This window comes from Sorex araneus, chromosome 9, assembly GCF_027595985.1.
Source record: "Sorex araneus isolate mSorAra2 chromosome 9, mSorAra2.pri, whole genome shotgun sequence".
Taxonomy (NCBI): domain Eukaryota; kingdom Metazoa; phylum Chordata; class Mammalia; order Eulipotyphla; family Soricidae; genus Sorex; species Sorex araneus.
Window position 1 is genome coordinate 15,650,002 of NC_073310.1, and position 16,060 is coordinate 15,666,061.

Consider the following 16,060-nt stretch of genomic DNA (forward strand, 5'->3'; position numbering starts at 1 on the left):
CTCCCGCCTCCCGGTGGCCTCGGAACTTTTATGCCCAGAAGCAGAATCCACTTCCCTCAGACCGGACACAGCTCAACCAGCTCTATCCAGACCCCGACTAGGGTGCCCGGCTGCCTGATGGCTATTTTCTAAACGTGTCCACAAAGGATTTTGGACCCCCTCCCTCTGCCACACTCAGGATCGCAACGATGGGTTCATCACGGTCATTCTGTTTGCTGTTTCCCCCAAACGGGATCTCGACTCCCAGGGTTGTGTCCCCACACCTCAGGCAACACTGCCTCAGAGAACCCCGGGCTCTGCCCACACAGCCACACCCTGCCACCCTGCAGTCTGCTCTGCTGCCACCTCTCACTTCCTGTCCCATCCCTTGCTCTGTGCTGATGTGCTTCCTCGCGCTAGGCAAGATGTCACCTGGAACCCGGCCTGGATTTGAACTGCCTCTCCCTGGTGAGAGTGAGCACTTTGGGTTCCTGCAGCCACAGTGACACCGTGTGACTTGAAGAGCCCCTCACCCAGGCACACTAAAATGTTCCTCCACGTTTCCCACCTCCCCAGATGACACAGGCTTGTGCAGTGCCTGGGGAGGGGGGCATGGGGGGGTGGGCACCGTGCAGACTGCGGGGCAGAGGCTCTTACCGAACAGAGCGAGCAAGGACTGGAGCGCAAAGTGCATGGTGCGGCGGTTGGCCTGTTTCCCGGTTTTCAGTATTACTTCCTCCTGACCCACTTCGCAGAGATCAAATCCTGGAGGAACAAAGGAAACGGACAGCTGCTTCCTCGGGGAAGATCTGTCATCCCGAAGAACCTCCTCCCACCGTCTCCTGGACCCCCGCAGCAGGCTCGCCCACCTGCCACCCCCTCCTCCCCCCCAATGTGTGCGTGGTTAGTCAAGGGACAGACACTGCCGGGTCTGGCCCTCTCAGCCTGGCTCTCCCCTGTCCCCGGCGTCAGCTTTCCGACTTCCTACCCAGTTCTCAGAAGTCAGGAGGGCTCATTTCCCTCTTGTTCTCTGCTCCAGTCATTCCTAGAAATGTACTGAACACGTTGCCACCTGAGTCTACGACCCGGCCCACACTCTAATGTGGCCTAATTCACATAGATTGGCAGTGTCGGTGTCAGCATGTTAAAGACCACAGTCCAGGACAAGACTGGCCCCTCCGGGGTGAGTGGAATTCCCACCGTGCCAAAGCCCCAGCAGCCAGCCGCACCCATCCCCCACCACTGCAGCCACGCCAAGGGCCCAACTCCGTCACTTTACTAACACTCTGCAGAAACACTGTAGCACTGTCATCCCCTTGTTAATCAATTTGCTCCAAAGTCTCCATTGTGAGACTTGTTACTGTTTCTGGCATATGGAATACGCCACAGGGAGCTTGCCCTGCTCTGCGGTGCAGGCAGGATACTCTTGGTTGCTGGACAGGCTCTCCGAGAGGGACGGAGGAATCGAACCTGGGTCGGCCCTGTGCAAGGCGAACACCCTACGTGCTGTGCTATTGCTCTGGTCCACTATACACTAGACTGCGACAATTTTCAGGTACCTTGGTGTCTTCTCAAGAACTGTGGGGTCTTCTTGGAGTTGGGGGGGGCTACCTCCCCCACCCCTCCCTGTACTTCTGGAAGCCCTGCCCACTTCCCACAGCCACTTCCATATCAACCATCGCACCATAATTCCTCCATGCTGAGATTCCAGTGGGGGCACAGCAAATTAGATGGGAAAGTAACATAGAAGCCCACTAAACTCAACAAAAGACAATAACACAGAAGGCTCGACTAGCAACAAACAGCTTAATAAACCCTTAAACAAGGACTTAGCAAACCCCAGGATGAGATGGAGCAATTTTCACAGCAACTTATTTGAACATATCGATTTTAATACTGGAGCTTTTTCATTAATCACTTTCAACTCTAGAATTGTATCAACAGTTGTGGCTTTTGTCTACATTGAAAAAAAAAAAAAAAAGACCGTTCCTCTCCTTCTGCACTGGGCCTGGCCAGGGTCTACAGGGCTGGGGGAGGGGGTGGTGGAGAAAGGGAGGGGGGCGGCGGTGAGTGTGCCAGGCCCGCTCTCTGCCATGCAGAGCCTCCTTCCCCAGCTGGCCCTCCCTGCTGGGGCGCCACGGGCTCTGCCAAGCCCGGGGGGGGGGGGGGGCCGCTGCTCCCAGCCCAGTTCTAATGAGATGAAGAGAGCGCCACAAAGGGCAGCAGACTGGCTAATGAGCTGTTGACACGGCACTCAGGCCCGTTCAGAGATGCGGCACCTGGTCCTTCTCCCAGGGAAGTGCCCAGGAGGGAGACACCGGATGCAGATGCCAGAATGATTGGCTGCACCCAACAGGTGGGCATCACCAAGCTCGGACTTAAGGCTGAGAGTCCCCACGCTGCCCCCTCAGCCGATGCAGACTCTCCCCGGGGACAGGTGCCTCTGATGGGTCCTTCCTGGCTCACAGCCGCTCAGAGTGCAGGGGAGGGGGGAGGAGGGGAGAGGCGTCAAACACAGCACAGTGGGCTGCACCTTTCAAGAGAGTGACTTAGCCCATGGAGAGCCCTGTCTGTGTGTCTGTCTGTGACTTCTCGCTCAGAGGTCCTGACTCTGGGCTGAGGCGCCATCATTTCCTTTGGGAGCTGGGTTAGCTCAGGAGCCACTTAGCGTTCCGGTTGCTATGAGACGTTTTCCTTTTGCACCATCTTGAAAATAAAGTTTTGGAAAGCAACACGAAGGCCTCAGAGAACTCAGCGCTTGGTAGCTATTAAACATCCTGTTTCAGGTGGAAACCGTCCTGCTTTTTATTATTATTATTATTATTATTATTATTATTATTATTATTATTGCTTTTTGGGTCACACTCAGTGATGCTCAGGGGTTAGTCCTCGCTCTGCACTCAGGAATTACTCCTGACAGTGCTCAGGGGACCCTATGGGATGCTGGGAATTGAACCCAGGTCGGCCGCGTGCAAGGCAAACCCTACCCGCTGTGCTATCGCTCTAGCCCCAGAAACTGCCGTGTTTTACCTCAACAAACAACAGGCTCAATTGCTCCAGCGGAACAGAACCCTGAGATCAGGGACAGCCCATGGGGAGGTGAGACAACACGGTGGGGAGCCAGCCACGACTGCCCAGTCTGAGTTCATATGCGGCCGCGCAGTCCAGAGACTTCAGGATCTGTGGTCTGGGACAATGAGTTGACAAGAGGCAGAGTCGGGGAAACTGCCCGGCGCTGAGGAAGATCTCCACACTCCCAGCACGAGACACCAGTGCCCCAGCACTGGGTTTCCTGACAGAGGGGTTGGTTTCTGGGTCCTGTGCGCCGTCAGCCCTGTACTTGTCTGAACTTGGAATCCTCAGGCGAGGAGACCACCTCCATCATCCCCAAGCCGGGGAGTCTCTGGTGGGCCTGTGAGGAAGAGCCTTATCCATCGTCAAGAAAGGCTGTAGCTTCATCCGCTGATCCACCTGAGTCCCCACCCTGGTCCGCCCACAGCTAGCTGGGGGTGTGAAGAGTCGCCCCGGTGTGGGCCTGGCTTCTCTCCTGCCTCCATTCCTGAGTTGACTTGGGTGGAAACTCACTGAGTTTAAACGAAACCGAGCATCTGAAATCTCCACTGAGCAAGGAAGCCAGTTACCTAATCCGCAGGTACTTCAGAGTCCTTGGGGGCTTTTTGACCCCCCTGTTTCCCTTTTCCTATAAAGACAAATGAGGGGCTGTGGAGAGATAGCTTAATGGCTTTGGCCCATACTTTGGACTCTGGGGGCCCGAGTTTGATCCCCACCACCGCAGGGTCCCCCTGAGCACCCCAGGGAGCACTGGGGTGGGAGTAGCCTCTGAGCACTGCCCTCTGGCTCCCCAAAATAAATAAAATAAATAAAAAACAAAAGAAGCAATCCCTAAGTTGAGGGGGCTGGGAAAGGTAATCTAAAAAGTTGGGTAGATGAAGATGACTGGGCCCTGACAGACGGAAGTGGGGCCACGTCATCCTTTCGAGCCTCCCAGAGTGAAAGTCAGGAGCCTCCCCTGGGCCCTGTGCGTACCCCCCACTCTCCCCATCTCACACTCAGCTCTGCTGTGACTTCTTGCTCGGCCAGGGTCTCTCCTCCCGAAACACCCCCAGGGCCCCTCTGTCGCAGCCAGTGTTCGGATGCTCATGGCGGGTCCATGGGGCCACCCCCCACTTTCTGCCAGGCCTCCTCGGTCCATCCCCGTCATCTCCCCATTGCACTGGATGCCCCGAGGGAAAAGGCTCACTGCTAGTGCCGGGAGCATTCTCTGGATCCCAGCTCTGCCAAACCAAGCAAAATGAACCTTTGGTGGATGAATGTGCTCCCAAGGAAGCCCCCCCAGGGTCTCGGGCAGATCACAGGCTCCTGGGGCTCCTCAGCTGCCCGGGCCGGACCCCACCTGGCGGAGGGATATGTCTGTGGTTGCACACGGGCCCTGGGAGTGCAGCTCAGGGCGCCCGGCGGAGCCCACGGAAGGTCTTTCCCTCAGAGTCCTACTGAGGCAGGCAGGTAGACAGGAGAGGGCCCGTGGGAATGGGATTTCTGAGAAGCAATAACTCCAATAACACGGAAGCTGCAAGAATTAAGCCTTAGGCCTGAGAAGATCTTCCTGGTGCCAGTGACAGATCCTGAGGAGGCTGGACCCCCCCCAGAGACACAAGCTTCAGCAGAGACATAAACTGCAATCAAGGACCTGAAGGAGATCCAGGACACCTGAACGACGCCCGCCTCAGCCAGAGAAACTCTAGACCAACGCAATCCCCCACCCTAGCAACGAACCACCTAGCTAAAAAGTCCCACATGGGGGCAGGTGGAGAAACCCTCTAAGAGCCACTGGGAACAAAGGAAGGGCATGCACACGCTGCCCGAGCCCATGCGCTGTTTGCGTCCACATGGCTGAGCACACGTGGTGTCCGAGTCCATGTGTAGCCCGCATCTCCCCTCTTGAGATGTGTACTAGAGGTCCCTCCGCCCTTGGGGAAGCCCGCCTTCTCCCTTGAGCACGTTACTCTCCCTCTCTTGCTCTCCCTCCTTCTTCCGAAAAACCTTCAAGTAAAATCTGTTTTTACTTCACTGCTCGTCTACTCCTGAAATTCCTGCCTGCAAGTTGTCTTCTCACAGCCTGTAAACCCTGGGGAAGGCCTAGGACTCCTTTTCTGCAAAGAGCAAATCAATGCTCCACCCTGAGTCCTGGGCTGGAGTGATAGTGCAGCGGGTAGGGCATTTGTCTTGCACGCAGCCGACCCGGGTTTGATTCCTCTGTCCCTCTCGGAGAGCCTGGCAAGCTACCGAGAGTATCCCGCCCGCACGGCAGAGCCTGGCAAGCTCCCCGTGGCGTATTCGATATGTCAAAAACAGTAACAACAAGTCTCACGATGAGATGTTACTGGTGCCCGCTTGAGCAAATCGATGAACACCGGGAGGACAGTGCTACAGGGCTACAATTTAATTAGTGGGGTTTGGGGGACACACTGGCAGTGCTTGGGGTCTAATTCATCTAATCGATGAGCAAAGGGATGACAGTGACAGTGACCCTGAGTCCTAGTCTTCCCAGTTGGTCCCAGGTGGTAGTGGCAGACCGGGAGAAAGTGACCCTCTTTCTCCTCTCCACTTCACATAAGCCACCCGCGGGGAGCCACTGACTTCACCAGTGACCAGTGCCAGCAGACCGCAGTGAAACCGGTCTTCTCTGGCTGTGTAATCCAGTCCGGGCTTGACCCTCCTCCCCCCTTCCCTCCCCACCCCCCACCCCCCTCTGCAATGCTGCTTCTTGCTCTTGGAATAGTGAAGACAGGACCAGAGAGACGACACCGGTGGTTAAAGGCATTCACCTTGCACGTGACCAAGCCCGGTTCGAATCCCAGCACTAAACCTGGTCCCCTGAGCACCTCCAGGCTCACTCCAGAGTACTGCCAAGTGTGGCCTCCAGAGCCCCCCCAAATTAGAACGATGGCTATGAAAGAGAGAGGAGCGTCTCTTCAACGTTTTCCTAACCAAGCCGGAGAAAAGCCGGGGAAGTCGGTTTGATTGGTGGTGGGCTGGGGGTAGGGGGGCGGGGGGATGGAAAAGGAGCCCCGGGAACCCCGTGCACCTACCGAGAGCGGCCAGGAACTCGTGGCAGCCGGGGAGCCGCCACAGCTGCACGCTGATGGACACCTGGATGGGCGCCGCCGCCAAGTCCTGCTCCTTCTCGACGGCCTGCAGCTGGACCAGCACCTGGTGGAGCTGAGCAAGGGCAGCAGCGTGAGGCCTCGCGCCCGCTCTGGGCCTCCTCTCTCCACCCACCCCAGGCCCCCGGCCACCCGCACGACTCCGCTGACACCCACCGCTGTCGCCGAGAATGACTGCCCTGAGCACCCCGTCTGAGCTGAGGAGCCTTCCTGCTGCCCATCCCATGGTTCTCCCTAGGGCCCCCCTGAAATGGCCTCGGGGGGCCTGGGGGGATGGGTTGGCGGGCTGCAGTGCCAGCGGGGCATGCAGGAAGCCCGAGTTCAATCCCCGGCACTGCAGGTGCCCCCCCCCCAGCAACGAACTGGGAGCAGCCCCCCTGGGCATTGTTTTCCCCAGAAACACGTATAAGTTACGTGTTTGCTTGCAGCCTCACACCTGCCCTCCCGGAGGAGAGGAACTCGGGGCCTTAGGTGGGGGGGTGTCTCAACCCTTTCCCACCTGCATGGAAATTATGTGTCCGAATTTTTTGCCTCTCCCTCCCCCCCCAGGTATAGAGCATAGCACACAGGTATACAGAGCAAACCTGCACTGATGATGAATTCTAGCATCTTTAAAAGGTAGGCGACTCCCCTCCCCCACCGGACCCAGAGCCACCAGAAGCTAAAGGCCAGAGGACACCATGATCTTCCTCTTTTCTGTCTTTATGATGTTTCAGGGGAAGGACCCAGAACCCAGAGCCACGCTCCGGAACCCCAGCACTCCCCAGAGGGACCCCCCCTTCCCCAGGGGTCCTTGCCACATGGGCAGGGCCGTTCCTGATTTCCTGCGAGTCTGTGAAGCTACTTGGGGGGATTTTGACGGGGGGATGCACAGCGTCACTCCTGCCCCTCTGTTCCGGCGGCGGTGGAGAGGCCCAGTGAAGGAGGCAGCAGGCTGCAGCGGGGAAGGGGGCCGGGGCGGGGGGCCTCAGGGCTGCCAGCGCTGGTTGCTCCAGCCCAGCGTGCGAGCTGGCACGTGCAGTGCAGGCGGCACCAGACAGCGGCGCATGGGAAGGGGGGGCCTCAAAGCTCAGCGCTTGCTTGCTTGCTTGCGAAGGGAGGGCTCGGGCAGGGCGAGGGGTGCAGGGCTCACCTGACGAGAGCAGCTATTTAAAGTGGTACTCACCATTCCAACCATATTTTTAACAGCCTTCGGCCAGCAGATTAGAAGGGCAAGAAAGAGACAGAGAGAGAAAGAGAGAAAAAGAGAGAGAGAAAGAAGAGAGTTTAGACTCAAGCACAGGTCCGTCTGCAACATGAGCTGATCGCGGCCGTGGGAAGCGCCACGCCAGGCCTGCGCCGGGGAGGGCAGCGGCGGGGGGGTGGGGGGAGAGGCAGCAGGGACACAGGGAGACGCAGGGGCAGCGGCTGGAGAGGAGCGGAGCAGGCGGGGCGTCCGTGGGAGGCGTGAGCGGGCCGCTCCGTGATCCCCAAGGCCACCCGGGGCCCCGGGGCCTCCCAGGACACGGCCCGGGAGCCTGGCGGTATGTGGGCTGCCAAGCCGCTGCGAGCCCCCATTCAAGTGGGCACTCTGAGCCCTGCCCCCGCCCAGGGTCCTCGCTGACCCCAGCCTGGGTTTCTGGCCCCGCCCAGCTCAGGCGCTCTTCAGAGAAGTCCCTGCCCACCTCGGTCTGCCCAACGTTAGCTCGGAGGAAATTAACGTGCAGGAGGAACGCGAGAGGGGCCGCGCAGAGCCGCGATCCCAGGTCCTCGTGTGAGATGCTCTCAGGCCAGGGGCTTGAGGGGGCTGCTGGCCAGACCCCGACCTCCAGGCCCCGGTGCTGGCTGCTCTGCCTCCAGTGAGGCCTGCCGTGAGGTCTGAGCACCGTGCACAGGTTGGTTTTCCTGGTCATCCCACTCAAGCGTGCCCAAACTGGCAGGCCTGGCCGACCCGCTGGGGGGCTGCCTCCAGCCTGTCCCGTCCGGCTGGGGGGCGAGAAGCCCCAAGGCTGAAGGCTGGGAGGGCCTCCTGTGCCTGGGCCTCCTGTGTCTCTGTCTCATGAGTTAGAGGCCGGCCTCCACCCTCCTCTCCCCACCCCTCCAAAGCATAGCCGCGGCTGGGGTTCATGCTCGCTGCTGGCTTCAGGGGGCTGGTCCAGCCCTGGGATTTGCTGCCCCTCTTTTTCACATTCCTGCTGTCCTTATTTTCCCAAGTGATTTTTACAGGTTTACCAGACGGTCAAGCTGACGTGTGCGAGGGGCATGGTGTCAGCCTACTGTGCCTGTCTCCTAAGTGCCTCGCTTCCTCCCCCGCTGGGGGACAGCCCCGAGGCTCAGACCAGGCCAGAGTGCAGCCGTGACAGGCGGCAGAAATGAGAAAAATCAGCCAGGCCCCAGGTTCAGTCCCTGGAACGGAAACAGATTCCGTTTCCCAGCAATGAAGCGATGTGTGTCTAGCCAACCCGAACCCACCTGGGTCGTTCCTGGGCCCAGTAAATGGGCTCAGTCAATCACTCCGCCTCGGTGATTATGCCCCAGAAATGATCTTTTGTTAACCATAAGGAATGGGTAGCCTATGAGATCATAAAGCTGGTACTGTTGGGGCCGGAGCGATAGCACAGCGGGTAGGGTGTTTGCCTTGCACGTGGCCGACCCGGGTTCGATCCCCGGCATCCCATATGGTCCCCCAAGCACTGCCAGGAGTAACCCCTGAGCATCGCTGGGCATGACCCAAATAAAGCAAAAAAAAAAAAAAAAAGCTGGTACTGTTACTGGCAACTATTGTTTAATTGTTGCCTGACCATGGTCACCACAGTACTTGCTTAACTCTGAAACCTATATAAACGGTTTGTCATTTGGAGTCGGGGTCCTGTCAAGACTCCACTGCGTTGGATGAGACTTGGACCCTAGCTCGAGCTAGCAATAAAGTGCCTTTGCTTTTGCATTATCCTGTGTGGACTGGTCTCTCCGCAACTGGGGATCTGAAATTCGGACCTAACATACCCCTTGTCCCCAGAACCTCGGTTCTGTGATCAGAGTCCAGGGGTGGGTTTCTACTGGCCACTGTCTTTGCCCTGTCCTTCTACCAAGCGAGGTCAGTTGGTTTGTCCTTCCCCTGTCACCCGACTGAGCGGGACTCTCTCCAGCCCGGCCCGTGCCGTAACAAGGGGACAGGCTACGTTGTTTCCCAGAGCTGACCAGCATGGGGAGTGGGCAGACCAGAACTTCTGTATGGGCTCATCTGTTATTGGGGGCTGGTTTTGTCCAAATCTTGGCTATTGGAAACGGGGCTGTCATCAGTGAATGTAGCGGTGCCTGTACTTGGGGTGTGTGTGTGTGTGTGTGTGTGTGTGTGTGTGTGTGTGTAACTCATGGATCACGTGGTTATTCTGTGTTGAATGTGTGTGATATTTCCATGCTGCTTTCCCCGGAGGCTGAACCAGCTTAGTGGCCGAGGGTGTTTTTCTGTCCACCCCCGGCAGCGGGTCCATCAGTACGTCTGGAGCCGGCTTGTGGGCTGGCCTTGCACCCGCTGGTGTGGGACAGAGCTGTAACTCTGGCCCTGTGGGGAGAAGGCTGGTGGGCAGGGTGGCATGCTAGGGGGTCCTGGGGAGGGGGGTGAGTGGACCGCAGGTGCCATTTCCCTGCAGGCCCGGGGCCCAGCTATCTCGGCTCTCTCCCTTCCGGCCGTCACCCTTTCCTGTGACTCACAAAAGCCGAAAACGCCCGAGTCTGAGCGGCTCACTTCACTCTCCCATTTGGGGCCAAACCGTTTCCCTCCACGCAGGCGCCCCCACCCCCGCGGGCCTGGGCCCAGCACTCACCCGGCTGATGAGCTGCTCGCCCGTCTCCGAGGCGGTGATGAGTTTGCAGAGGGCCTGGAGGGCGGGGTTGGGCAGACCTGAGCCAGGGAGAAGGAGGGAGGGACAGTCACCTCGGGAGCCTCCCGCCCCAGCCCTGCCGCCACCGACTTCCCGGGGGGAGAGAGCCCCCAGAGAGCCTTGGTGATGGGACGGGAGAGAGCACGAAGGGCCGAGTGTGTGCTGCTCCTGCAGGAGGCCCAGGGCTGAGCACTGAGCCAGGAGCAGCCCCTGAGGAAGGCTGGAGGCGGCCCCGCATCCACCATCTCAGGCCAGCCCGACGCGAGGCCGCTTGTCGGAGCTGGGGAAGGGACGGGGGGTGGCGGCGAGGGCCAGCCTGGGCCTCTGTGGCCCTCTAGGAGCCAGCCAGAGCCTCGGCCCCAGCGAGAGGCAGCCCTGAGCCTGGCTTTGTGCAGGAGCTGGGGCACTGCCACGGCTCCAGCCTGCCCAGCTCTGAGGTCACCCCGGAGGGGCAGAGCCTGGGCAGTGGCTGCTGCCTCCGAGGTGCCCCCCTGTGATGGCCAGGAGACCTGTGTCCTCTACTCAGAGCCGGGGGTGGGGCCTGCAGGGATATTCTGGGCAGGCTGGGGTGGATGGCAGCCCCTGAGGGGACCCCTGGGTTCAACCAGCAGGTCCTCTACGAGGGTCCCCCACTCACCAGCAGGGATCAGAGGGTCCCCCACTCACCAGCAGGGATCAGAGGGTCCCCTACTTACTCAGCAGAGACTAGAGGGACCCCCCACTCACCCCGCAGGCACGGGGGGGGTCCCCACTCACCCAGTAGAGACTGCAGGGTGCTGCTACACTGCTGTAGCCGCTCGCCGGGGTCAGAGGTCGGGAAGAAGACGGCTGCGGGCAGGCCGCTGGCGGGGGGGTCCAGCCGGAAGCCCACGGCGGCGAGCAGGGCCTGCCAGCCCGGGATGCCGCCCACTTTGTTCTCCACGCTCTGCTGGGATGTGTACATGGCGTTGCGCTGCCCGTTCTGGATCCGCTGCAGGGACTTCTCCACCTGGGGGCGCGGGGCAGGGGAGGGCAGCGGTCAGGGCCCAGCCCCAGGGGGTGCAGAGTCCCGGGTGACGTGCAGGCCACACCACAGGCCCGGGTGTTTGTGTGTGTGTGTGTGTGTGTGTGTGTGTGTGTGTGTGTGTTGTGGGGGGGGTAAGCGTCTAGGAAAGGGCAGTCAGAACCAGCCGGGGGAGCTGGCCGTGCCCCCAGCACGCCCGCCGTCCCTTCCCCTCCCCTCCCCTCCCCTCCCCCCTGCCCCCTGCACGCCCGTCGTCCCTTCCCCTCCCCTCCCCTCCCCCCGGCCTGGCCCCTGCGTACCAGGTGTAACAGCACTCGCAGGGCGTCCCGGGCGCGCTCGGGGTGCTGCAGGATCTCCGCCAGGGACTGGCCGATGAGCGAGGAGGGGCTGTTCAGCTTGACATCGCTGCCGATGAGCATGAAGCCTGCCCGGAGAGGGGGGGCATCTCAGAACCCGCCTGCCCGCCCCCCCGGGTGGCAGAGAGGCAGCTGCGCCTGTGCTGGGGCAGCTCTCCAGCCTGGACAGCTGCTCTCCCCCTGGCAGGCCCAGGCCAGTGAGCGGAGCCGTGGGGAGGGGGGCACTGGACCCTCCATTCCCTCCCCACCTTCCAGCACTGCCGTGCCGGAAGACGAGGCCTGTCCCGGTCCAGCCACCGTCTGTCTGTCTGGTGGTCTCTGAAGTGCACCTGTGTCCACTAGAATCTGCACAGAGCTGGGTGCGGGTGTGGTGGTCTGACTGGGGACCACTAGAGAAACTGCCAGGGCAGGGGGGTGCCGGGTCAGACCCACATGTTCTCTCCCTGGGGGTTCCAGCCCTTTCCTTGTGGGCCCATGCTGCTCCCCTCCCAGGGCCCGGGAGGTGCGGGTCAGTGCCTCAAACTTCTGAGCTGCCCACCCCTAACCCCAGCAAGAGCTGGAAAGGGTCTTTTACTTATTTATTATTATTATTATTATTTTATTTTTTTAATTTTTTTTTTTTTGCCTTTTGGGTCACACCCAACGACGTTCAGGGGTTACGCCTCGCTTGGCACTCAGGAATTTCTCCTGGCGGTGCTTGGGGGACCCTATGGGATGCCGGGGATTGAACTTGGGTCGGCCGCATGCAAGGCAAACGCCCTCCCCGCTGTGCTATCGCTCCAGCCCCCACGCGCTGTCTGTTCAGCCATGTGAGGACACGAGACTCAGCTCTGGCTCTTTCCTCCTGCGGGCGTATGACGTGGCCCATGCCCACATCCCCACCAGGCTTCCCCCTCCCCACCCGGCCCCAGCAGCTCGAGGCCCAGGGCAGAGCCCGTGCTGGCAGACCCCTCACTGGCGTGACCCCCGGGCCCCGCCCCAGGGCTGGCCCCCCTGAGGGAAATAACTGGGTGGGGAAAGGTCGACTGGAGCTTTCAATTTTGAGAGAAAGACGTGGGCAAAAGCCATTTCCAAAATAGGCCCATACATAGTTGGGGCTCTGTTTCTGCCCCTTCAGAAACGAAGCATAAACGTCTGAAAATAGAGCCACGGGGCGTCGTCTGGGTGTGAGGCGGGCGTCAGGCCTGCCTGGGGCCTGACCTGGGGCAGGGTGCAAGGGCCAGAGACAGGCAGTAGGATCCAAGCTGTGCGGCCGGCCTGTCCCCAGTTGGGCTGGCCTGCCACGGAGGGGGCCCTCAGGTCACTTTTGTGCCCTGCAAGGCGGGAGTCTCTGCCCCTTAGCTCGAGGTCACCTGTCACAGGACTCCTGCCCCTGCTGTGAACGGGGGACAGCGCAGGCAGGCCAGGGACAGCGCGGGAGATGTCCTCTTAGCCCACCTTCGACACTTGAGTCTCAGAGGCGCCTGGCCTGGCCTGGCTACTGCGGCCTGGTCAAACCCAGGCTCCCGAAGAACCATCGAGGCCCCCTGGCCACGCCCCTCTTGCCTTAACCATGGGGCGTCACGTGACAGGGTTCACAGCCCGGCATCCGGTGACCTCTGCTCCTGAACTTGGGAGGGAGTTTTGGTTTGTTTGGAGGCTCAGGGCCTACACCTGGCCCTGCACTCAGGAATGACTCCAGGCAGTGCTTGGGGGACCAGATGGGATGCCGGGGATCAAACCTGGGTCGGCTGCATGCAAGGCCGACCGGCTGTGCTATTGTTCCAGCCCCCTACTTGGGAAGGACGTTTATGCTCGCACAGCAAGGTGTGTGTGGGGGGCAACCTCTGCACCCCAGGTGACAGCCCGGCAGAGGGCAGGGTCTTGGTAAGCGAGGGTCTCTCCTGACCCCTGCCCAGCTCCCCTTTCCTGGCCACCTGCCACCCCCAGCCCTCACAGAGGTCCCCGAGGACGGATCCCTCCCCAGCCCCGGGGCCCCACTCTAGTTTTGTTATTGCTTATTGGGGGGCCACCTCTGGTGGCGCTCAGGGATCATTCCTGGCAGTGCTCAGGGGACCCTGTGGGATGCCGGGGGCCGCACAAGGTGTGGTGGGTGCTATGCCCGCTCTTACCTGCCCAGTTGGCGGGGGCGGAGAAGGCCTTGCTGCTCTGGACCACCTTCATGGCCTCGGCCAGGGCGGCGCTGGCCTTCAGGCCGTTCAGCAGTGAGGAGTAGAAGGCGTGCAGGAACATCTTGGAGGCGGCCACGGGCACCGGCCAGAGCGCCACCAGCACGCACTGCGCCCCGGCCGCCAGGAAGGCGCGGGTGAGCGCGATGACGCCGTCGGCCGTGACCCTGCCGCTGGACTCCTGCGAGGAGCCCAGGACCACCAGCTTGACTGGGAGCCGCAGGTCCAGCACGTCGGCGGCCGTGAGCAGCAGCTCCTGCAGCGGCGGGCAGTCCGAGAGGCTCTCCCCGTCGCTGGCATCGTCCTGCACGCGCAGGCTCTCGGGGATGGTGTAGGGGTGGCCGAAGGAGCTCTTGCTGCCCACCGGGTTGCCCTCCGGGCCGGGCGTGAGCACCAGGGCCGACAGCTTCCAGGAGATGTGTGTGGCGAAGTGGACGCACTCGGCCTGGCTCAGGGCGCTCATGACCCTCTCCTTGGTGGCCACGCTGCCCACCAGGGGTTGGCAGCCCAGCAGCTCGGACACCATGTAGGCCTCCTCCTCGGCCGAGGGCATGGGCCCCCACAGCCACCTGTCCATCACGGCCGACGGCAGCTTGGGGTTGCCCACCACGGCCGCCATGGAGGTGGAGCTGGAGTAGGTGGGTGGGCTCTTCCGCAGGTGAGTCTGTGGAGGAACAAGGATGCAGGCTTGGCAGGTGGTCGCGCCAGGCCCTGGGCAGACCTCCCATGGGAGCCAGCCGTGTCCCGGCTCAGCGGACACCGTCCGTTCCCATCCCCACCACAACCGCCTTCAGGCTCACCTTTCCCCCCTGGGGACATGGGCTCTCGTCCGGTGCCATGTTAATTCATGTCTCACATGATCTGATCTGCTCTGACAAGATCCTTTTTTTGGGGGGTGGGGGGTCACACCCGGCGATGCTCAGGGTGACTCCTGGCTCATGCTCTCAGGAATGACACCTGGCAGTGCTCAGGGGGCCATATGGGATGCTGGGAATCGAACCCGGGTTGGCTGCACGCAAGGTGAATACCCTCCCCGCTGTGCTATCGCTCCAGCCCCCACTGGCAGGATCCTGAAGAACGGTCAGGGCTGGACCGTAGGAAGGACCTTTGCTATCCTCCGGGTCCCCCGAGGCGGGGGGTGGTGGAAGAGGAAGCCTCAGCCACCATTTCCCCCCGCCAGCAGCTGCTGAGACCCGCTTCATCTTGGCTGTTATCGTCCCACATTCTACAGACCTCTTGGTTATCAGGGGCTCTTCCCTGAAGACTGGGTGCCACAGTTTCTCAGGGCCATAAATTATACCCCAGGACTTGGGTCAGAGGTCAAACGTGTACCTAGGATGGCCCTAAGTGGGAAGGCCGGATGTTACACTGCTTTTGTTTTTATTTCAGGGGTTGTGGGGAAACACCTGACAGGTGCTCGTGGCTCTGTGCTCAGGGATCACTCCTGACACGTCTGGGGGGACCACATGGGGTGCCGGGGACTAAATCCGGGTCAGTCTTGTGCAAGGCAAGTGCCCCGCTTGCTGGACTATCTCTCTCACCCCCAGGATATTCTTCTTCTCTTAGCAACACAAATGGGTCTAAATGTACAAGACGGCCCGGGGAAGGCCCAGATGCTGTGGTGTTCTGGAAGAAACACGGAGACTAGCGTTCCTGCACACACCCACAGCAAGCGAGCCATCCTCAGGCCCATACCCAGTTCCTCCTCCACTGCGGCATTTCTATCTCTCCAAAACTTCTCTGCGTCTGAGCATCTTCATGACGCCATACAGTCATCCCCAAAGAACCTGGGGACCGTGGATGAGCCTAGCACCCCTTGGCCAAGCTGGATGCCTGGGTGGGGCCGTGGGCCAGCTTGCCCAGGCCTCCCCCACACCTCCTCTCAGTCCCTCTGTGACAGCAACCTCTAGGCCTGATGACGAGGGCTTTGAGGGGTGCTCAAGCGTGCAAACACCAATCTCTCTTAGGGGACCAGGGCGGAACGAAACTTGTCAGAGGCTCCAGGTGCTCGAAGGAGGATGCGGGTTCTCTCCCGTGCCTCTCAGTGCAAAGGTCACTGGACTGTCAGGTTGGGGTGGGGCCCCACGGGGCTCTGGTGCTTCTGCCTGGTGCCCTTGGGTGCCTTCTGGAAGGCAGCTACGAGTCTGGGTAAACTCTGCGAGAGAAACTCCTGTTGGATGTCCTGGGGCCCGCCCGGCTCTGCCAGTCTGGTGAGGTTGGTCAAATGCCAGCGAACGGCCGTTGCCATGAGCAGAGATCCATGCCCAGGGGCCCTGGCAGCAGGGCAAGGCAGCTAGCGGCGGGGTGGGAGTGGGGGTGGGGGGCGGCAGACTAAAGGGGGGGTGCCAGACGTGGCTTTGGGGCCAGGATTGCCCGACAGCTACGGATATGGCAGAAATAGGGGCAAACGGCACCTTTCACTTCAAGCGGGTGCTGTCTAGGCCAAAGATACGATGCGGCCACAAGAAGAGTCAAAATCAGATCTCCAGGGCCCCAGGGGGCACAAACT

General features: G+C 60.7%; 1 protein-coding gene across 2 annotated transcripts in view; it reads right to left on the reverse strand.

Moving 5' to 3' along the window:
* Positions 1–16,060, reverse strand: part of TTC28 (tetratricopeptide repeat domain 28) — a 724,018-nt gene that overhangs the window by 6,675 nt on the left and 701,283 nt on the right. For both annotated transcript variants that reach the window (XM_055146863.1, XM_055146864.1), the window contains 7 exons: positions 13,495–14,215; positions 11,327–11,451; positions 10,781–11,012; positions 9,968–10,044; positions 7,330–7,353; positions 6,090–6,219; positions 637–744 (listed from right to left, as the gene is read on the reverse strand). In XM_055146863.1, coding sequence (XP_055002838.1) covers positions 637–744; positions 6,090–6,219; positions 7,330–7,353; positions 9,968–10,044; positions 10,781–11,012; positions 11,327–11,451; positions 13,495–14,215 — 1,417 coding nt within the window. The remainder of the gene's footprint in view (positions 1–636; positions 745–6,089; positions 6,220–7,329; positions 7,354–9,967; positions 10,045–10,780; positions 11,013–11,326; positions 11,452–13,494; positions 14,216–16,060) is intronic.